The sequence below is a fragment of the Strix aluco genome, chromosome 5 (genome assembly GCF_031877795.1).
Source record: "Strix aluco isolate bStrAlu1 chromosome 5, bStrAlu1.hap1, whole genome shotgun sequence".
NCBI classification, from domain to species: domain Eukaryota; kingdom Metazoa; phylum Chordata; class Aves; order Strigiformes; family Strigidae; genus Strix; species Strix aluco.
Window position 1 is genome coordinate 66,996,371 of NC_133935.1, and position 23,855 is coordinate 67,020,225.

At 41.4% G+C, this 23,855-nt stretch overlaps 1 protein-coding gene across 1 annotated transcript; it reads left to right on the forward strand.

Annotated features, from left to right (window-relative positions):
- The first annotated feature begins 1,079 nt into the window (after positions 1–1,079).
- LOC141924704 (uncharacterized) lies at positions 1,080–10,335 on the forward strand. The gene is made up of 2 exons (XM_074827696.1): positions 1,080–1,359; positions 7,116–10,335. Exon 2 carries the CDS (start codon positions 7,855–7,857, stop codon positions 9,439–9,441), a length of 1,587 nt encoding a protein of 528 aa, XP_074683797.1. The 5' UTR covers positions 1,080–1,359; positions 7,116–7,854; the 3' UTR covers positions 9,442–10,335.
- Positions 10,336–23,855: the final 13,520 nt, after the last annotated feature.

The window sequence follows — 23,855 nt, forward strand, 5'->3', positions numbered from 1 at the left end:
TTTTTATTAGAAGAATAATTACTATGAAAAAGCTAATATTCTTATGTCTGATTTAAAAGCCAAATTCTGAACCAAAGTCACAGCATAATTCAGTCAGCGAGGCATACAAACAAAGATGGTTTCTTGCTTTTTGGGAACTTCTAAGGATACCACTATCGCAGATTAGATCTTGTGAGTTGAGTGAAGGTCAGGTTAAACAATTAAGGTAGCTACAAAATTTAAGAGGACATATGGGTAAACTGAGAGAAAAGTATAGAAAAAGATAGAAAAAAGATCAGAGAACTATGCTGGAACACTAAAATAGCTAATCTGTTAACAGGTATCTTGGGCAATTTATGACGTCTATTATTGTTGAGGATGCTTTCTGAGCTTTTGTTTTAGATAGCAAGTTCCATTTTGGGTATTTGGTTGGCTCCTATGCCTCTATACTGACATAGAATATAAAGAAATTAAAGGAGAAATTTTTGCCTCTTTCACACTGATGGAAAGAAAAGATGATTAAACTTTGGTAGTTATTCATTGATATGGAATAATGAAATATGGCTATTACCTAAATACCTTATGAAAAGGGAGATTATATTTTTTCCCCCCCCAAAGCTCTGTAATTTTAATTTGGTTTTAGGGGCAGAGAACTCAAACAGTTGATAAGACTGACCAGAGAGGCATCTTCAAAAGCAATGCAAAGGAAAGACTCAGAGCAAAAAAACAGAAGCTGCAACAAGTGAAGTGAGAAACCTTAACAAAATAGATGCAGGCCTCTCAGCAGGGTGGGCTCTCAGCAGAATGGGCTCTTGAGATAAGGGAGGAGCTGCAACTACTGAGTCCCAAGATAAGGAAGGGGAATTCAAAGAATGCTAAATTGACATGCTGAAGAGACCTAATGGGGTGAAAAGTCACGAGAGGAAGAAGAGGAATCTTCAATCTTCATCCTGAAGACCCCCACCCAAGACCATCAGGAGACATTGCGCAGGCGCAATGGGGAGGGACTTGGGGCGGGATTTATGATAATGATTTCTCAAAACTAATTGTAATATCTCTCCCTATTCTCGGGATTATCATGAATATGTAAACACTTACGCTACAGAAAGGAGCTGCTTTTCGCTCCAAAATGTGCACGTTTGTGGAGGAGCGATCCCCCGTGCACCCAGCACTGAATAAACATACCTTCTGTATAACCTTACGGGTTGTAAAGTCGTGACTCCGCACGTCATTTTGGCGACCCAGATGGGACTCTCTGCTCGGCTGCCGGAACGACTGAGGAATGGATGTCCTAGCCGCGGCCCAGGAATTCTCGGAGGAACTCCGCTCTCAGCCGTTCACTGCGGGGGCAGACAAGAGCCATCTAAACTACGGACAAAGGTATGTTTACAGAGTAACGGGAGGCTGGTAAGGCGCGCAGAGACGTCTGGTGCACAGCATAAGTAGCGCGGTCCCACAGGCGACTGGTAAGGCGTGCAGAGGCGTCTGGTGCACAGCATGGTCCCACGGGTGGCTGGTAAGGTGCACAGAGACGTCTGGCACACAGCCTAGAGGGGTACCCAGTTTGGTTAAGACGCCTCGGAAAGAGCTCTGTTTAGGGTGTTAAACGGGATAGCTGTCGTTCATATCATCTGTTGTAACCCATGGGAAATCGAAATATTGAAATTATATGTGTTACATTTAAGTTAACTGGCTTTATACCTGTGATAAATGATTAATGGTTTACGATTTATGGGATATGCGAATTTGGCTCTTATCTTAATTGGTACATTTTGTGGCATGAGTGTGAGTAAAAAGCAAGACGGGCCCTTTAAGTAACTGTGTGACTGAGTGCTTGCAGAGTGTGAGTGAGATGCAGCACAGCTGCGAAGCGAGTGTGGAGTTCTGATCCGAGTTTCCGTATTCTCCACGAGGAGAGCGGCCGGAGACGAACGAAGCGAATTCAGCTGCCAGGCGAGCAAAGTGGTTGTAGGGGGATATCCAACTTAACATATTAAGAGTGTATGAGGCTGGTATGATGGGTTGTATGTCCCTGACGACAGTTGGTGGGATAATAGCTGGAATAATAATCATTGTAATCCTTTGTTGGTTTTGTTGCCGTATTCTGTGGTAACACACTGACTCTGTGTATGGTGTAAAAGCCGCTGGGTTCGGCTTGTTTTAATTATAGTAATTGCCTGTACCAATATCACGGTTGTCGCAGTTGAGATAGGTTGTACTTTGGGATAAAATTGGGAAATTTCAAGCGTAAAGAGAAAGTATAGGAGTGTCCCCCATTTGTTCCCACTTTAATCTGAAACAAATTCTTTAGGATAAAGATGGGAGCAGGATGGGACATACCCACAGTAAAGAAGTCCTAAAGAGAAGCCCCTTAGGATGTATACTAATGCATTGGAAAGATATCATTAGGTCTGGGGGCACAGAAAATAAAAAGACTCTCATAAAATATTGCAATCAGTGGTGGCCACTTTATAAACTGGAAAATGAGGCACAATGGCCACTAAATGGAACTTTGGACTATAATACCCTCCTACAATTAATGTTGTTCTTAAGAAGGGAGGGGAAGTGGGATGAAGTATCATATGCAGACATGTTTTTCACTATCCGTAATCATCCAGATTGGCAAAAAGATTGTGGTCTAATCATACCACAAGATCCCTTGGTGCTCGCTTTGGAGCGAGAAAACAATAAAGGATTAAAAGGAAAACTGAGACAATGTTGCTCAGCATGTAGTTTTGGCCAGAGATGTACAAAAATTGGAAAGGTGCACCAAGGATCAGACCCCGACCTGACAGACTTATTTAAGCCTCCCCCACGAAAGCAGTCTCCTCCACCGCCACAAAAACAAGAACAAGACTCAGATTCAGACCCTACTCCTACCCCCTCTCCCCCAGGTAGCCCGGTATCTTCCCGCACACGGGGAAAATCTGCTCAAACAATTCTTCAGGCACCCCTCAGGGAGGCAGTCCGTCCAGATGGGGGAGCCATGCTAATAAAAATACCCTTTTCCACCACAGACTTAGAAAATTGGAAAAGACCTGTAAAGGAGTTCCAAAGTGACCCAATAAGCGTGACCAGACAATTTCAGTTTATACTGAAACAACATAATCCTGATTGGAATGATATACAGCTACTACTGGATTACCTAACAGAGACCGAGAAACAATTGGTTCTGAAAGCAGCAGGTGATTTGGCCTCAGACTATTGCAGAACCACGGGGAACGAGGTTAAGGATTTCTTTCCCCTTCAGGACCCAAGGTGGAATCCAAACAGTTCTGCTCAAATGGACAGGTTAAAAGGATACCAGGATTTAATCTTAAAGGGATTGGAAAGGGCCATGCCCAAAAATATAAATTGGTCAGCATTATATGCAATTAAGCAGGGCCCTTCGGAATCACCTTCTGAATTCCTGGATCGGCTAAGGGAAGTGATGCGTCGAAATACGCCACTAGACCCAGGATCCGAAGCAGGAATACAACAGCTGGTATCATTATTTTTTGGGCAATCCACAGGGGATATCAGGCGTAAGTTACAGAAACTACGCACCACGGAAAGCAGGAACCTAGAAGTATTACTGGATGAAGCATGGAGGGTGTTTAGCAATAGGGAGGACGAATATAGGAAGGGGCAACGAAGAGTGGTGGCAGTAATAGATGAACTAAAGGGGAGAAAATTTAAGAAGGGGTTTCTGGATAAAGACCAGTGTGCATTTTGTAAAGAAAGAGGACACTGGAAGGCTGCCTGTCTGAAACAAAAGCGGAAAGGGAAAGTACTTGCATCAATAGATACAGATTGACAGGGACCGGAGGAGTCCACCCTAGCGGATCCACTGGTTACAATAAAGCTAGGGAAAGAACAAAAAGAAATAGAATTTTTAGTAGATACCGGAGCAACTTATTCAGTACTTAATCAAGCTCTGATGCCCCTAGGAGAAGAATATGTGATGGTAAAAGGAGCTACTGGACAAACTGAAAAAGCTTATTTTTGTAAGCCATTAAAATATAAATTGGGAAAGCAAATGGGTATACATAAATTCTTGTATCTACCAAATTCACCCAAAGCTCTTTTGGGAAGAGATCTTTTGGAACAATTGAAAGCTATAATTACATTCAAAAAAGGGGAAGTTACTCTGAAGGTAAATAATCAACAATATATACATATGATGAGCTTACTTTTAACAGATCTTCCAATAAAAGAAGAAGTAATTAGTAAAGAAATTATGGACCAGGTATACCCCGGAGTATGGGCAACAGATATACCAGGGCAGGCTAAAAATGCTATGCCAGTTATAGTAAAATTAAAAGAAGGGCAAAAACCAGTAAGGATAAAACAATATCCTCTAAAAAGGGAGGATTGGGAAGGCATTCAGCCCACCATTGAGAGATTTTTAGATCAGGGATTGCTGAGGGAATGCAAATCCGATTTCAATACCCCTATCCTTCCAGTAAAGAAACCAGATGGATCCTACCGGGTGGTGCAGGATCTAAGAGCAATTAATAAAATAACTGAAGATTTATATCCTGTAGTGGCTAACCCTTATACCTTGCTCACCACCTTGACCCAGGAACTAGCCTGGTTTACTGTTCTAGATTTAAAAGATGCCTTCTTTTGCCTCCCTCTCCACAAGTCTAGCCAGAAATTATTTGCTTTTGAATGGGAAAATCACAAAACAGGCCGCAAAACTCAATTAACTTGGACGGTGCTGCCTCAAGGATTTAAGAACAGCCCCACAATATTTGGCAATCAATTAGCTAAAGATCTTGAAAGCTGGGACCAGCCACCTGACAAAGGCAAGATTCTTCAATACGTGGATGACCTGCTTGTTGCTACGGAAACCAGAGAAGGATGTATCGCCTGGACGGTAAGCCTCCTAAACTTTTTGGGTCTACAGGGGTATAGAGTCTCCCAGAAGAAGGCACAAGTGGTACAACAACAGGTTGTCTATATGGGCTATGAAATAAGCGCGGGAGTCCGTACCCTGGGGCAATCCCGAAAAGAGGCAATTTGCCAAACACCACAACCCAGAACTGTGAAAGAACTGCGCACCTTTTTAGGCATGACTGGGCGGTGTAGGCTTTGGATATACAACTATGGGCTCCTGGTCAAACCTCTGTATGACCTTATTAAAGCAGGCACAAGCGGAAACAGATTAGAATGGACCTCAGACGCAGACAGGGCCTATAAGGACTTGAAAAAGGCCCTGATGTCAGCACCTGCACTTGGACTCCCAGATGTGAGTAAACCTTTCTCTCTATTCTCGCACGAAAAACAGGGAATAGCTTTGGGAATCCTAACCCAAGATCTTGGGCCCTATCGAAGGGCTGTGGCCTATTTCTCCAAGCAATTAGACAAGGCTGCGAAAGGATGGCCAGGATGTCTCAGAGCAGTGGCAGCCATAATCTTGAATATCCAGGAAGCTCGTAAATTTACCCTGGGTCAGAAAATGACTGTGTTTGTCTCCCACACTGTATCAGCGGTCTTAGAAGCTAAAGGTGGTCACTGGCTGTCACCGCAGAGATACCTGAGGTACCAGGCTATCATGGTAGAACTAGATGATGTAGAAATAGTGGTGACTAACATTATCAACCCAGCTTCTTTCCTAGATGGCAGGAATGGGGAACTTTTAGAACATGACTGCCTAGAAACTATTGAAGCCGTGTACTCCAGCCAACCAGATCTGAAAGACACTCCGTTGGAGGGAGCCAATGATTGGTTTACTGATGGAAGCAGTTATATGGTAAGCGGTACCCGACACTCGGGGTATGCAGTCACCAACCAGCAAAGTCCTGGATTCTGGGCCACTACCTGCTTCAACTTCAGCCCAGAAAGCCGAAATAATTGCCTTAACAAAGGCCCTTGAGAGGGCTAAAGGGCTAAAAATCAACAGATGGACTGATTCGAAATATGCATTTGGAGTGGTGCATGCTCATGGGGCCGTCTGGAAGGAAAGAGGACTTTTGAACTCTCAAGAAAAAACCATCAAACATGCCACAGAGATTCTGAAACTCTTAGAAGCCGTTCAATTACCAGAAAGGGTGCCTATCATGCATATAAAGGCGCACCAGAAAGTACAATCGGACATAGAAAGAGGCAATGAGCTCGCGGACAGAGAGGCAAAACGAGTGGCACAGATGGAACAGGTGGAGGGAGCACTAATCCCAGATGGTAAGGTCACACTAGGGGAAAAACCCCGCTACAATAAGGAAGACCTTAAACTTATAGAGGATTTAGATGGAAAATATAATCAGGATGGATGGGCTATTACCTCACAGAAGAAAATCATAGTCCCCTCACATATCATATTGGCGGTAGTTTGGGAAGAACATAGAAAGGGTCATTGGGGGACGGAAGCATTATATAAATACTTAATTGGGAAGATTGTTGCAAGAAATCTGTATACGACAGTGAGGCAAGTAACTCAACAGTGTGATCTTTGCCTTCAGACTAACCCCAAAGGAGGCCCAAAATTCAAAGTAGGACAGATAGGCAGAGGTAACCTGCCTGGGCAACAGTGGCAAATCGATTTCTCGGAACTCCCAAGGAAAGGGGGGTACCGGTATTTGTTGGTATTAACAGATACTTTTTCAGGATGGCCAGAAGCATTTCCTTGTAGAACGGCAAAAGCCCGAGAGGTCACCAAAGTCTTGCTACAAGAAATCATTCCAAGGTTTGGTGTACCATCAGCAATGTCCTCAGATAGAGGATCACACTTTATATCAAAAATAGTTCAACAAGTGCGTTTGCTGTTAGGAATTGATTGGCAGCTGCATACACCTTATTGACCGCAATCGAGTGGCCAGGTAGAGAAAATGAATCACTTGATTAAACAACAGATTGTGAAATTGGGACAAGAAGCAAATTTGGCTTGGCCACAGTCTTTGCCTCTGGCACTCTTACGAATTAGGACAAGGCCCAGAGCCAAGGAAGGGATAAGTTCTTTTGAAATTCTATATGGAAGACCGTATTCTGTAAAGATGGGGATATCATCACAAGTAGAGGAGGAAATAATGAATGGGTACCTCATAGAGTTGAGCAAACAACTCAGAAAGATTGAAAAACATGTATACAGTACAAGAGGCAGGGGGCTTGATGAACCCGTACATAAGATATCACCTGGCGATTTTGTATATGTAAAGTCTTTTGCAGATAAGACCCTGGAACCACAGTAGGAAGGACCGTTTCAAGTACTGCTGACCTCTTACACGGCTATCAAAATCAAGGACAGAACGCCTGGATTCATCACTCACGAGTGAAGAAGGCACCTAAGTCCCAATGGAAAATCACGCAAGTCCAGCCAGGGAAATTATTCTTATCTCGGTCATAATATTGAGTCAAGATATGACAGTGGGAAGCAGTTCTTTTTTGTCACCACTGCATATGTTTCGACCAAATAAGCAAAAACCACATCTAGCGGTAGTAGCAATACAAGCGACTCCATATCTGAATGACTCATGGGTCTGGGATGAGGAAACAGGAAAGTATGAGATCATGGCAAAAAAAGGAGGAATGTTAGTAGGTTGTGCAAGGAACGGTTTTGAACCGGCAAGTATTATAAGTGTTGTAACTCCGCCCCCTAGTCGGAAACAAATCTCAAGGTTTTCTAAACGATTGTTCGATCTATGGAAATGCTGTGAACTGGGATGCTGTAGCACCCCGGGTGTTAGCAATGACAAGTGGCCATGGTCACAAGCTCATTTGGCGTACACAGAGACAATAGGAAAAAAATCAGAAATACGAGGGCTAACTTTAGATACTGTGGTCATGTACAAAGAGGGTTCTGGAGGTTATGTATATAAAGAGGGAATATGGAATGAAGGTGAAGGAATCCCTCAGATATGGGGGATATCCGGGGAAGAAATTAGCATAGGATGTTGAATGGTGGATGGAACCAAGTATAGTGGGTCCACCCAGATCTCAATTTCAACCTCACAGGGTAAAATTGTTACAGACTGTGATAGTAGTAAGCCTGAGTGTTGGCACGACCACATTTTAGAACAAAATGTTAGAGTGGACTGCCTATGGAAACGACAGGGAAATGGGTTAAAATTTAAATTTCGGATCCAAGTCCAAGCTGAACCAACTTGGCTGAGTTTTTCATTAACTGAGACAGTAGAAGTCAGCTGTATATGGAAACGTCCGGATGAAAACATAATTTTTAGAATTAAAAATGGAACAAGGCCAATAAAGCCAACAACAACGACGATTAAGCCAACAATGACAACAATGGTAAAGCCAATAGCTCCCCCATACCCTGGATACCATATTTATGAAACAGGCCCACACATAATTCGGAAAACAGGTCAGCAGATTGTATTGTACAATCCTAAATGGTCATTGAAGCAAATAGAATTACATTTGCAACTAGATATGTCAGGTGTCCACCAAAAATGCCTCCCATTTATAAAAGCAACCCAGCAGGGATGGAGAGAGTGGTTAAAATCTCGCACTATGAGGTCAAAAAGGGATGCGACAGGGGTCCTAGGAACAGGACTAGGAGTACTAAACAGCATAGACTCAGAAGTAATAATGAACAAGCTGGCATCCGCAACCAGAGAGCTGGTCAAACTAAAACAACCTTTGATATCATCCTTGTTAGCCTTAGGGAATCACGAATGTCTGACGTCTAAACTACTCCCTGATTGGGAAAAAAACAATATTAAGGACCATTTGATGATAGTAGAAGGATTGGAAATGATACCAAAAGACATATCCTGGGCCCTTAGTTGCATCCAGGCACAAATGTGGATGCAAATTGTCATTTCCGGTATCTTAAGAGAAGGCGAAGAAGGAATCCTCCCAACAGAGATTAGAAAGATAATTTGGGATAAGGCAAAACCTCAAGAGAGGGAGTTGCAGTCCTGGTGGAAACTGGTGAATTTTACATATGAAAGACAGGATGACAAAATAATTGCCTTTGTATTAACAGTTGTAGAAGCTGCCCAACATAGCATATACCCTGTTGCCTCTATAGGACTAAACCATGGGGGAATGATAATCAGTCCAGTAGGGCATGGGAGATGGGCATGGAAACAAGGGGATAAATGGCAAACCGTCAACACAGAACTATGCATTAATATGGGCCAGCAGGGATATGTTTGTGAAGGGAACAGCATACAGGCCGAAGACATGTGCTTAGACACACATCAGAAAGAGTGTCATTTTGAGATACAGTCGTCCATAAACAATGATACAGTCATGATATATATAGGAGAAGGGTGCATATGTCTTCATACCCTTTGCACAAGTGTGCTCATAGATGGCTATTATAAGGTAAAGATAGGAAACTATTCCAATCATTTTGTATGTAATTTCACAAAAATTGAAGGGTGTGATTTTACCTATACTATCCCAGTACTAACCTCTCAGGTAATAGAATCAGATTATACCCTGATTAGAAAAATAGATCCTGTCTCTATAGGAATAATTTTGGATAGGATTAAAGAAATGTTGCAACATACTTAATCTCCATCCTAGAAGATGTAAAAAGGAAAGGAAAATAAATGTTAGTTGTAGTAAAACATGATACAGAACAAATTCATGAGATTCTAACACAAGTACAGAAAACCACTGATCACCACTGGTGGGATACTCTCCTTGGGTGGTCACCTACAGCTACTGGAATACTTACTATAGCTCTCCACCCAATTATAGCATTGCTAATAGCAGTAGCAATCCTACTAATTCTCACTATAGCCATATATGTCTGGAATTGGAGACTTACCAGATGCATACAGGCTATATACGAGGCTCTTCACGTTACTCCGATACCAAAAAACAATAAGGCCCTGAAAACTAAATTTAAACTATAAGATAAGTATTAGAGTTAGGAATAAATTTCAGTAAGTAAAATCATTAGTTAGTATAAGGATTATGAGTGAATTTTAGCTAACGAAAGAAGTAAAAGAATTTACTACTAGGAAAAGAAAGGGGGGAATTGAAGTGAGAAACCTTAACAAAATAGATGCAGGCCTCTCAGCAGGGTGGGCTCTCAGCAGGATGGGCTCTTGAGATAAGGGAGGAGCTGCAACTACTGAGTCCCAAGATAAGGAAGGGGAATTCAAAGAATGCTAAATTGACATGCTGAAGAGACCTAATGGGGTGAAAAGTCACGAGAGGAAGAAGAGGAATCTTCAATCTTCATCCTGAAGACCCCCACCCAAGACCATCAGGAGACATTGCGCAGGCGCAATGGGGAGGGACTTGGGGCGGGATTTATGATAATGATTTCTCAAAACTAATTGTAATATCTCTCCCTATTCTCGGGATTATCATGAATATGTAAACACTTACGCTATAGAAAGGAGCTGCTTTTCGCTCCAAAATGTGCACGTTTGTGGAGGAGCGATCCCCCGTGCACCCAGCACTGAATAAACATACCTTCTGTATAACCTTACGGGTTGTAAAGTCGTGACTCCGCACATCACAAGGAAGAGGAGAGGAGTGACTTCTTTTCGTGGTAATGTGGAACCGGCACAAAACATAACAGTTTCTTTAATGCTATTACTTACTTTTAGGATAGTCCAAGGAAAAAGAAATCATACTCTGTGCTTTCTGGCTTCTTTCCTAGTCCAAGTGCAACTCAAGAGAGCTGATCCAACTTTGAAACCTGGTAAAGTCTTTTAGATATCTTTTACCAAACCAGAGCACCACACACATGAGCTTTCCTCTTTCAACTTACCACCAGGATGGTTTCTCTGTACTAGTGATTCTGAAAGAGCTTTGGTATGTCTGTTTTTTCAAGAATTTGAGTGCAATACCACAACAAGTAGTAAGTAAAAGTAAAGGAGTACTGCAACAAGGACGTCCCCAGCAGGGTGCTCCTTATGCAATTTGCATTCTCTTTGTGTTCCCAGAGATTTCTGAGGGGAATGAATAGGACAATGGTTTCTCAGCCCTTTTTGAATAAAACTTTGTCTTCCAATGTATGAAATTGGGGCCCTACTGGTGCAATCAGCACGTGCTCAAGAACTAATCCTAGCCATCTGAAAAGCCTGGGAGGGCAAGCAGTAGATACCTCAGGCTGAGCAGACACAGCACAGATCAGACTGATTTCAGGATGGGTTCCTGTAAATAGTACCGGGACCCTGCATGTGCGTTTGTGTGCTTGCAAGGCTGAAACAGATTAAAATCATTTCAGTTCAACTAATCACCTTCTAATGTATGGTACTCTTAGAGTTCCATGAACACACCTCAGTGCTATATGAGAGCTCAGGCTTTCCTCTGGGAGGAGAAAGAACATCAGGAAAACATAATATTTAGAAGTGAAACTTCCAGTGGGAAATGAAGATCTGGCTGCAGTAACGGAGAGCATGTTGACTGTCATCATTTTAACCTTCTTCTCTGCCACCCTCCTTCCCACATCCTTTCATGTAGATCTTCTCCAGTCTCTTCAGCTCTGTCTCTTGCAATTTTGCTCTTAATTTACTCTATTAAATTACAGCTGTTCCTACTCAACAACATCCTTTCCCCACGGCGCTCTTTTTTTGGTTCTTCACACCTGTTGCCACAATACCTTCCTTTGGGGGATCTTCTCTGATATGAAAAGTTTCTGAATTCCTATACTATGAAAATTTCTCATTCTGTTCTCCATGTGAAACCCAACTACTTCTCAGAGCATTTTTATTACTCTGATCCTCTAACTGACAGTACACATCCCCATCCAGAATTGCTCAGGTACTATACTTTCCTGATTAAATGACAAGTTCATTAGAATTGACAGGTTATTTGGTTATGCATTATATAAAATACCACATGTATCTAATATTTGGTTTGAAAGTCACTCTAATTTTCCCATCACAATTTGGCTAGCTGTGCCTTCTCTATCTGATTTGCTAATAACTGTTATTGCCACAATATAGAATTACCAGAACAAAAGCACCTTTATGTAGAGACAGATGTGATGTTTTGGAGGAATTACCATCTATCTGTAAGACCTCAGATGAACCTTCTCCTTGCACAGGGGGAAACCTGAACTGTTCTAATCCTTACAAGTCAATTATCATCTAAACTGCTCATTTCCTGCTGCAATTCAAGATTCATAAAATCTGAATGGGATATGCATTTTTAATGTTATGGCAGGAACCATAAATATTGTTGGCCTTGTTTGCCAGAATCGTAATATAATAATGACTATAAAGCTGCAGGAAGGAAAAATGTCTAAGATGCACTGATTCAGTTTCATAACCCAATAATTCTGACAACCTTTTCAAATGATTAAATAGGCTTGGAGAAATCCAGGCCCTGAAGTATTATCTCCATTTGTGAAACCCTAAATGTTTTGTTCTTGGTTGCTTTTTTTTTTTTTTCTTTCTTCTTTTAAATAATGCAGGAGCAGGTGCTGGCATTTCAGTTCAACTAATTAGCTTCTAATTTACTGTAAACATCTTAGAATTCCATGAACACATCTCAGTGGTATCTGAGAGGAAACAATCTACTGGTTCGATAAATTTTTCCTGAAATAAATACCACTGAGAATTGACTACATGAAGTGTATGGCCTTACTTAATATATCTGGGTTTTTTAGAATACACTGAAAAGCAAGATAACAGTTCCAGGCTTTCCCTGATATTATCATTATCTGTGTAAAGGCATACTTTGTAGGAACTTCATATTAATTACACCATTGTTTTAATTTAAAAAGCTATGCAATATTGTCTTATATTTCAACGCACTACGTTCTTCCAGACATTGACTGTGTTTGTAGTGATATTGCCACAGGAATCTTCAAAGATGCTCTGCAGTATTTTTACATGCACATGACTTGTGTATCTAATTTGGTGATAAAAATTTAGTATTGCAATATTTCTCCTATTTCTAGCTTACTGCCTTCATAAAGTGGTTACATTGACAATGAGAAAATTTAGCTGTAACCATTTATTAAAATAAACCAGGAAATCTCTCAAATTGGTCAGTTTTTGAAGTGTTTATGAACATGGTAAATATATCAAACTTTAATTTCGATTTTTTTCAAGCTAACTAAAATTGGAAACAATACTGACTTGAATTTTCATATTAATACTTTTAGTCACATATTAATCATAGTAAAATATTTTAAAACAATCCTGTCTACTTCTGGTTTTTTTTTTTCATTAATTACCTTTAAATTAAGATTAGAGACACTTTAAAGATACAGAAGGGTACTAAAAGATACACATTTTTTTCTTCTGACTTCATCTTTGAAAACCAAAGACAGTTCTCTTAGTACAGATGGTAGGATTTACATTTCATCATTTGGTTGGAGCCCTAATTTACCTCTCAGCATGTTAGCAGATCCCTTAGGAATGCACAGGAGCAGCCTTGCTGAACCAGCACTGGTGACACTGAAATCCCACTCTCAGTATTGCTACACTTACACACCTATAGGTACCAGTCCAAGCGTATGCACATTCCCTTTCTCAGATGTTCATCAGTATCATTTGTGTTGGTATAACTTTTGTGGCATCATGCAATGAACTGAACAAGGAACTGGCTCAGGCTAAAAACTTTCTTTCAGTTGCAGTGTTATTTTTGTCCAAGGGTTGTTCACTGGTATTTCTCATGTTCTGGAACCAAAAACAAATTTCCCAGGGCACAGGAGAGGGTGATGATGAGGCAGGAATGAATTGCTTAAAGCTTCAGTGTCACCAGAAGAAGTATATTTATAACTGTACTTTCAGAAACAAGAAAAGTAGATACACAGAGTCCTGCTGAAAACTTGGCAGGGCCTATTAATACTGGAGTATACTAGGATTTTGGTTAACTTTTGCTTTTTGAACTTCAAAGATACTAAGTTTTCATCATATTTGAGGAATTCACTCTTGTAAGAATGATGTTTTTCTGATATGCAATTTCCTTAACTTTTCATGGACTATTATATGGGAAAAAGTGATTTTTGATGTGTCTGTTTTTATCTACACATAAATGTTTCATCATTTGGATTCTCAGTTAGAATAGGAAATCATAAAACTACTTACCATAGATTGTGTGAGTGTCTAAAAAGTTGATACCAGCTGGAAATAAAAAATAAATAGAAAGCTCTGGGGCAAATAGTGCTAATTCCTATGTTTTTATGCAGGTTCTTTAATCTCTGCTGTTATTTGATCTCTGATTTCTTTAAATAAACTGTATTTTAATGTGTAGGGGAAAATTATTATAGTAATGTGTGTTGAGAAAAATATCCAGCTGAGGGGTTAGGATCTGTTTGGAAGATGGCTGAGAAAAAAAACATTTAAAATACACTTATGTGCAGGAAAAAAAGTGTTAACTGAAACTAGCATTGATATACATAGGAGGAAAACAAATTGGTCTTCAATGGGATATTATGTGATTGCTACTTTTAAATTACAGGGCTTGACACACAAACTGATGAAATCCTCAAGTTGTTTCAATTGAGTTTCCAGTAACCCCGGAACAGGACCTGCTGCGCAGTGCAGGGCCCACATACTTGTGCCAGCAAAAGAAGCTTTAGCCCTTCGGCTGAAAAAATTTTTCTTATGGGATAGCTTGTATCCTTGTTTCAAGGTTTTCTTGGCAGATCATCCGCTGTGCTATACCCTAATATAAATTAGCTTAACTGTATTTTGCTAAGTTTAATTGTATTAAACTAAGAGTGATGTGTGTTCTCAGTGCATATTCCAGCGTAAAGGAGGAGCCTCTGTCCTACTTCACAATGCCTAAACTTTCTCTCTTCTGGTAACTGTTAAAAGAACCAGAAAACAATATCCCCCCTTGCACCTCACCCCCCTCCCCAGTTTAACTATGTAGATGCAACTGTTTATGAGAGAAGAATATTTTTTTCCCTACAGTGATGATATTTTAGAGATTTTCTTTTTAATATCCTGCCAAATTCCCTGAACAGTTTCCAAACTGAGCTGAACTGTCATTTAAATAGCCTCAGGAAAGTTATCTTCACACTGAAAAATGCAAGCCTTTGGTTTCGAGAGGAAGCAGGATTTTGTTTCCATGCATAAAGGACCAGACCAGGGGGTCAGAAGTTCCAGCTCTTCTTCCTAGTATTAGCATGGATGCTAGGAAATAATATTTTTTGTACAAGTCTGAGTCAGAGCAGGTGCCACAATTATAGACTGTGTAATGTTGAACAAGTTGCTGAAAAACATTTGGCTTTCTGTCTGTGAACCTGGGACAAACAAACCCCCTTTTAGGATTAATAACAAGCTACTCAGTAGCACTTATAAAACTACTTTTAGTTCCCATAAGGAGGATTTTATTGACCTCAAATGATATTGGGATTCTCCTAACGATACTTTTGTTACTCATACAAAATTTTCTTCTTTTTATAGACAGGAAATGGAGGATTCTAGAGTGTGATAGACAAGTTATATCATAGAATAATAGAATGGTTTGGGTTGGAAGATCTTAAAGATTACCTAGTTCCAACCACCCTGCCATGGACAGGGACACCTTCCACTAGGCCAGGTTGCTCAAAGCCCCATCCAGCCTGGCCTTGAACACTGCCAGAGAGGGGGCATCCACAGCTTCTCTGGGCAACCTGTTCCAGTGTCTCACCACCCTCACAGCAAAGATTTTCTTCCTTATATCTACTCTGAATCTAACTTCTTTCAGTTTACAACCTTTATCCTTCATCCTATCACTACACTTCCTGATAAAGAGTCCCTCCCCATCTTTTCTGTAGCCCCCTTTAAGTACTGGAGGGACAGTATAAGGTCTCCCTGGAGCCTTCTCTTCTCCAGGCTGAACAATGCCAACTCACTCAGCCTGTTCTCATAGGGGATGTGTTCCAGTCCCCTGACCACATTTGTGGCCTCCTCTGGACTTGCTCCCACAGGTCTATGTCATTCTTATGTTGGGGGCACCAGAGCTGAACACAGTACTCAGGTGGGGTCTCACAAGAGCAGAGTAGAGGGGCACATTCCCCTCCCTTGACCTGCTGGCCACATTTCTCTTGATCCAGCCCAGGATACAGTTGGCTTTCTGGGCTGCGAGATCACATTGCTGGCTCATATTCTGTTTTCCATCCACTAATACCCCAAAGTTCTTCTCCGCAGGGCTGCTCGCAATCCACGCATCTCCCAGTCTGTGTTTGTGCTTGGAATTGCCCCAAACCATATGCAGGACCTTGCACTTGGCCTTGTTGAACTTCATGAGGTTTGCACGGGCCCACCTCTCAAGCCTGTCAAGGTCCCTCTGGATGGCACATCCCATCCCTCCAGTGTGTCGACTGCACCACACAGCTTGGTGTTGTCAGCAAACTTGCTGAGGGTGCACTCAATCCCACTGTCCGTGTTGCCAATGAAGATGTTAAAGAGCACTGGTCCCAGTGCCGACCCCTGAGGAACGTCACTCATCACTGGTCTCCACTTGGACATTGAGCCGCTGACCACAACCCTTTGAGTCTGACCATCCAGCCATTTCCTTATCCACTGAGTCATCCATCCATCAAATCCATGTATCTCCAATTTAGAGACAAGAGCGTTGTGTGGGACAGTGTCAAATGCTTTGCACAAGTCCAAGTAGATGACATAAGTTGTTCTTCCCTTAGCCACCAGTGCTGTAACCCTGTTGTAGAAGGCCACCAAATTTGTCAGGCACGATTTGCCCTTAGTGAAGTCATGTTGGCTGTCACCAATCACCTCCTTATTTTCCATGTGCCATAGCATAGTTTCCTGGAGGATCAACTCCATGATCTTGCCGGGCACAGGGGTGAGACTGACTGGCCTGTAGCTCCCAGGGACTTGATTTTATCCCTTTTTGAAAGGGGGTTATGTTTCCCTTTTTCCAGTCAGTAGGAACTTCACCGGACTGCCATGATTTCTCAAATATGATGGATAGTGGCTTAGCCACTTCATCCACCACTTCCCAAGGGGAACCATGTCTGCATCTCAGCAGTCCCATGGACTTGGGTACCTTCAGGTTTCTTAGATGGTCTCGAACCTGATCTTCTCCTACAGTGGGAGGTTTTACACTGTCCCAGTCCTTGTCTTTGCCTTCTGCAGCTTGGGTGGTATGGCTGGAGCCCTTTCTGGTGAAGATTGAGGCAAAAAAGTCATTAAGTACCTCAGCCTTCACAGAATCACAGAATCATCTAGGTTGGAAAAGACCTTGAAGATCATCTAGTCCAACCATTAACGTAACACTGACCATTCTCAACTACACCATATCCCTGAGCGTTATGTCAACCCGACTCTTAAACACCTCCAGGGATGGGGACTCCACCACTGCCCTGGGCAGCCCATTCCAATGCCTAACAACCCCTTCTGTAAAGAAATGCTTCCTAATATCTAGTCTAAACCATCCCTGGTGCAACTTGATGCCATTTCCTCTTGTCCTATCACTTGTTACTTTGTTAAGTAACTCATCCCCATCTGTCTGCAACCTCCTTTCAGGTAGTTGTAGAGGGCGATGAGGTCTCCCCTCAGCCTCCTCTTCTCCAGACTAAACAACCCCAGTTCCCTCAGCCACTCCTCATAAGACATGTCCTCCAGACCCTTCACCAGCTTCATTGCCCTTCTCTGGACACGCTCGAGTAATTCAATGTCCTTTTTGTAGTGAGGGGCCCAAAACTGAACACAGGAATCGAGGTGCGGCCTCACCAGTGCCCGAATACAGGGGTAAGATCACTTCCCTGTCCCTGCTGGCCATGCTATTTCTGATATAAGCCAGGATACCATTGGCCTTCTTGGCCACCTGGGCACTCTGCTGGCTCATGTTCAGCCAGCTGTCAATCAACACCCCCAGGTCCCTCTCTGACTGGCAGCTCTCCAGCCACTCCTCCCCAAGCCTGTAGCGCTGCTGGGGGTTGCTGTGGCTGAAGTGCAGCACCCGGCATTTGGCCTTATTGAAACTCCTACAGTTGGCCTTAGCCCATCCCTCCAGCCTGTCCAGATCTCTCTGCAGAGCCTCCCTACCCTTGAGCAGATCAACACTCCCACCCAACTTGGTGTCATCTGCAAACTTACTGAGGGTGCACTCGATCCCCTCATCTAGATCATCAATAAAGATATTAAACAGGAGTGGCCCTGAAAACTGAACCCTGTGGGATACACCAGCCGCCAACCGGCTTTAACTCCATTCACAACTCTTTGGGCCCGGCCATCCAGCCAGTTTTTTACCCAGCAAAGCGTGTGCCCATCCAAGCCATGAGCAGCCAGTTTCGCCAGGAGAATGCTGTGGGAAACGGTGTCAAAGGCCTTACTAAAGTCAAGGTAGATAACATCCACAGCCCTTCACTCATCTAATAAGCAGGTCGCCCTGTTGTAGGAGAAGATCAGATTTCTAACAGTCCGATGTTTCTACACAGCCTTCTCCATGTCCCGAGTAACCAGGTCTTCTGTTTCTTCTGTTGTTCATCCATGAAGGCCTCCTAGTGTTCTTACCTGACTTTCTCTTTGTCGGCATCACTCCTGAGCTTGGAGGAGGTGATCCCTGAATATTAACCAGCTTTCCTGGGCTCTTCTTCCCTCCAGGGCTTTATCCCATGCTACTCTGCCAAGCAGATCCCTGAAGAGGCCAAAGTCTGCTCTCCTGAAGTCCAGGGTAGCGAGCTTGCTGTGCACCCTCCTCACTGCCCTAAGGATCTTGAACTCCACCATTTCATGGCAACTGCAGCCAAGGCTGCCTTTGAGCTTCACACTCCCCACCAGCCCCTCCTTGTTGGTGAGAACAAGGTCTGGCACAGCACCTCTTCTCATTGGCTCCTCTATCACTTGGAGAAGGAAGTTATCATCAATGCATTCCAGGAACCTCCTGGATTGCTTATGGCCTGCTGTGTTGTCCCTCCAAAAGATATCGGGGTGATTGAAGTCCCCCATGAGGACCAGGGGTTGTGAATGTGAGGCTGCTCCTATCTGTCCATAGAGGGCCTCATCCACTCGGTCTTCCTGGTCGGGTGGCCTGTAGCAGATCCCCACTATAACATCTCCTGTCCTTGCCTTCCCTTTACTCCTGACCCATAAGCTCTTGGTTGACTCCTCGCCCTTTCCCAGGCAGAACTTCAATGACTCAGGGTGGTCCTTGACACAGAGGGTCACACCCCCTCCTTCACATCTTTATGGAGAAAATAGGAGGGCCTGAGATTAAGCAAGTCAATTCTTATATGCACATCAGTAAAGCTACACTGGATAAAGAGGGTACCTGGATCTTTGTATCACTGAGATCTAACATAGCCATTTAGCAGAATGCTGATGGATTTATTTGGTGCCTGACACTTAACTTTTGTATCTGACTGCAGTGTTTTTTGTCTGGTGCTGGTTGTCATTCTCTCCACACAGCTAGCTTTTGGCTACATGTACCTCTGTTATTAAGTCCTCAACTTATGGCTTGATGGCAGTGGACAGAACAATTCCTTAGCAGAAAATTTTTAGCAAGTGCACAAGTGACTGCTCATTGAAGCATTGTAATTAAAGAAGTGATGCAATACGATCTACTAAATTACTTCAGTCTGTCAAGGTGTTAAGGCAAATGTCAGTGCAGAGTAGTAATCTGAGCAGTAAACTCATGAAATACCCATTCTTTGTTCTGACATGGACCATTTAAATCTCTTTTTCTTCTAATTCAATAGCTGGAGAGAATGCCATAAATAATTAGGGTAAACATAAAAATGTTTCTTTAATATAAAACTATTGGAGCCTTTTAAAGAAAGCAGCAATTGATAGTAGTTCATAAAGTACTCAGTACTTCATTCCTAATGATGATGATTACTGGCAGTGGGATACAGTGTTAACCCTAACACATTGTTTTTTGTGCTGTGAATGTGGGAGGCATGTGTGTTCAAATATTGAAGATTTTTATTACACTGGAGTCAGTGGTTTTTGTTCTTTTTGTTTTGTTTTGTTTTTTTTTTTTTTTACGTTCAGTTGTATTATTTTCCTAAAAGTATCCAGATATATGCTATCGTTTCATTCATCATTCACAAAGCTATAACTTTATTACTTTTCTTTATAATGATGTGGTTTGTTTACATCAGGGCACATTGGAGGAATAAATTAAATCTTTTAGGCTTAGTTTTCATGTCAGTTTTTTCAGTCACTGTCCATATAAATTTCTGATATGTTCAATACAGCAGAAGTTAATGAGCACAGAGTGGCTAAAGTGATTGGATCAGAATCTCTGCCATTCATAAGTATGACCATGTACTGAAGATTTTAATCTGTTTTAAATTGATGGTGAGTGTTGAGGAGAAAAGAGGAAATGGCACTTCCCCCTCAGGACATCCATTTGGTGTTCCATATGTTTCTGTATATTTTGAACTTCTGGGCATTGCATTTTCATCTTTTAATACTCTCTAAAGGTAAAGCTTTTAGCACTTTTTCCGTATTATTAAGGAGTCTGGTATCCTCTTGGGTGACATGTAGGTTTGAAAGCAGACACAATTATTTAATGAACTGATGAACTCTTGGCTCCTCTTGATTTTTTGAAAGCTCCTGGGATTGTGGCAAGGTTTCATCTGTCCCAAATTTTGATGTCTAAAAATTACTTATCCGATTCATATCCTAGGGTACCCACACAGTAAAACCTACAGACCCCTCCAAAAGTGGAGTCACTGTATTTGAAGACTAGAGGAGGAATTAACCTGTTCAGGTGCCTGTAAATGTCCACAGAGAGAGCCGGGCAGTTTTAGGGCAAGATTCATCTCTCTTAAAGTAAACATCTAAAATAGATCAAATGAATCCACATTAGGAGAAGAGAACTGCTACCTAGCACAAGAAAAAAATTACTGTTTCTTGGTATTGACTGTCTGGGGGCTTAGATGATTATCTTAGATTAGAAATCTATCTTTGAGATACATTAAATGGATTAATATTTGCAACACAGACTGGCTATAAAAAACCAGCTCTGCATAATGTGTTAACTGTTTGGCACAAAAATATATGCGTCCATAGAATTAAAAAGGACTCTGTGAATTTACAACAGTGCCAACTCTTTCATTGGCATAAATCAATGCAAGTTCATAGAACTGAAAATGACCGTGCTGGTTTATAACTGCTGAGAGGTTGACACAGTAAGTGTATTGCAAATTTTGCTTAAACCATTTAAGAAAAGCTTAGAATATGCGTGCTGTGCCATCTAACCAACCATCCTTGAATGTAATTATCTGAATTTTGAGCTGTATATCCAACATCATCAAATAATCCTTGAAATATGCAAATGTATACTGATTTATTTAACTTTACATTAAGGTATAAAATACCCCATAGATGGATACTCAGATTCAGGAGTTCTGGAATTAACACAGGTTTCCACTTTCTTTCTGTTACTGAAACCCACAGGATTCTGCACTTTGGTCTTTGTGTAGCTGATAAAGGAAACATGAGCCACATGTTTAGCAAGGACTTCTGCTAACCTGTGACACTAACCTATATCCCTTCCTCCATAGTATTATTTCCTCTTTTTCCCCACAACATTTCCTGTAATGGATGTGGGTGAGGCTGTCTGCCTTCAGTGAAGATGCTGTCTTCCAATAAAAGGTAACTGCAAAAATAGGCAGCATATTACTCTCGTTACAGTTCAGGCTCCCTAATTTCTTTCTAGTATTTTCTGGAGAGACATTCACAAGCACCATTTGGTAAATTCAACACGTGCAGGGCATACTGGTCTTACTATATGTGCACAGACCCCCTGTGTGGTGTGTACTCCGTATGTCTGAGACCTTGGTCTCCCTGGGTATCCTGTAAAGTTCATGTGCACGTGAACATTATTCTGAGATTCCTGAGAGTCTGGCAGCACATTCAGACTCACTGCTCTGACTGTGATGCCCCATTTTTCTAGAAGGCCCAAGCCTCAGATGCAAGTGTACATTTGTTGCATTATACGGCAATTCTCTACTCTACCGCCTAGTAATTCTAGTGAAACCTTATCAAATTCAGTAAAAGCCTTCCTTCTGGATTTCTGTGTTATACAAATGGCCCCCAATATCTTGCTTTTCCTTTCAGTTTTTGGCTGACAACTGCTTCTCACCTTACTATAATTATCTTTTATCATGCTCCATTCATTTGAAAGCCATCTAAAGTTTTGATTAGGATGCATTGAAGCTACTCTTCCCTTGAGCAGGATAAATAAACCAAAGAATATTAAACCTGTAATCTGATTGTAGAGTGCCTGCATTTTTCTTTTGTTTGAAGAGCGGAACATACTGATATTTAGTCTGGAAACAAGTTTTCTGGGACTGCCCCTGATGCACTGACAGTTACAGCATCTCTACTAAAGACAACTCTACCATGGAGCAAGAGAACCGACATGAGGAGCTTTAAGCAAAGCTTATTGTTAGATGTCTCTGTTATACTCCATTATGATCTGTGTCATGCCAGACCTGCTTCCTTTCATTCTGTAACATAATAAACTTGTCTTTAGTCTGCATTTTAAATAACAGAGACAGACTATATCCTGTTTTTTCCCTTTGAAATTTGGATAAATTCAGTTATACAAAGACAATGTTCATTTTTGTTGCTTTGAAAGTGTGTGGGACTCAATTCAGCTTACATTAAATTGAATAAGGGATGTTCAAACATGAGCACAACTGATGCCTTAATATATTGGGATACAAGATGTTTGCCTACTTTATTCCAGGTGACATCATTCATGGCAGAACTGCTGTGCCTTGGGCTATATTTTATTTATTTATTTATTTTTGTATTGTGTTAGCAGAAATCGTGTCTGTATATTAAAGAACTTGGATAATGCATATCTTGAAACATACTGTGCAGTGTTTAATGTGTACAGCACACACATATGTGCCAAACAGTGAAAGCTTCGTAGTGTATGCACAAAAATTCCATACACTAATTTTTAGTAGGATAAATCTTTTCAGTATTATATCATGTTTATATATTCTTCCATATGTTTAAAAATATTTTCACGTACAAAATGGTAATGAATAATTCAGCTTCCTAGTTGTAAAATGATAAGTTTTATTTATATTTAAAATGTAGGAATTCTTTAATTTAAAGGAGACATTAGTTAGGCAATTTGTATTTGCTGCTGCTGTCCTTATTAATCAAAGTTGATATGATATGTTTGTTAATAACATCTTTTGTTTGAATCTATTCAGATATAAAATTGTTCACTCAGACCAGTTTCATGTAGTTTAGCAACCTGGATTATGTTCAGTCCTATAAAATCTCCCAGACAGCCCCATAAAAATATAATAGATCATCTACAGGGTGAACACCTCTGCTATTACACTATTGACAGCAAAATGTGATTACATACTTTTCACTGCAGTTGTATTAATGATGACCTGCAAGAGATACATTTTCTCTCAACACACTGTGAAGCCTGAAAAAATGTCATTAATATGGTCAATGGTCTGACTGCTATCTAGATAGATACACAGACATATATGCTGCTTGAGTGGTGAAAAAGTTAAATTAAATCTTTATGTAGTATATAACAATATCCAGTACTTCTGCAGGATAAAATATGGCCAATGGTGTAGGACCTGTGCTGTCTCTTGACACATCAATAAACTTTGTCCTTTATAGATTATCCACAGCAAATATATCTTTACTTTTAAAAAAGATGAAGGAACCCAGTTATGGAGCAGCCCTTTCCCCACCCTATCACTGTTGTCCTCACTATGCAAGCACAGAGCCAAGAATGTCCTCTTTAAATGCTTTGTCACATGGAGAGAAAAAAAATCAGCTACAGAGAGGGTAAACCTGATCAGCAGTAATTGTTCTCTACTACCTTCCATTCTTCAGGGAAAGAACTCATGGATGTTATGAATAATCTACCTTGATTTTCCTAAACACACACGAAGTCACCCTTACTATTGAATGCAGATTTACACTGAGCCCATAGCACTAACACCTGCCAAATGCACCTCGTGCTGCGCAGGAACTCTCCCACAGAAAAGTCCCAAGCATATAAAAGGAGGCAACAGGTGAAGACATGCCAGTGAGGGAACAGAAGGCAATAAAAGG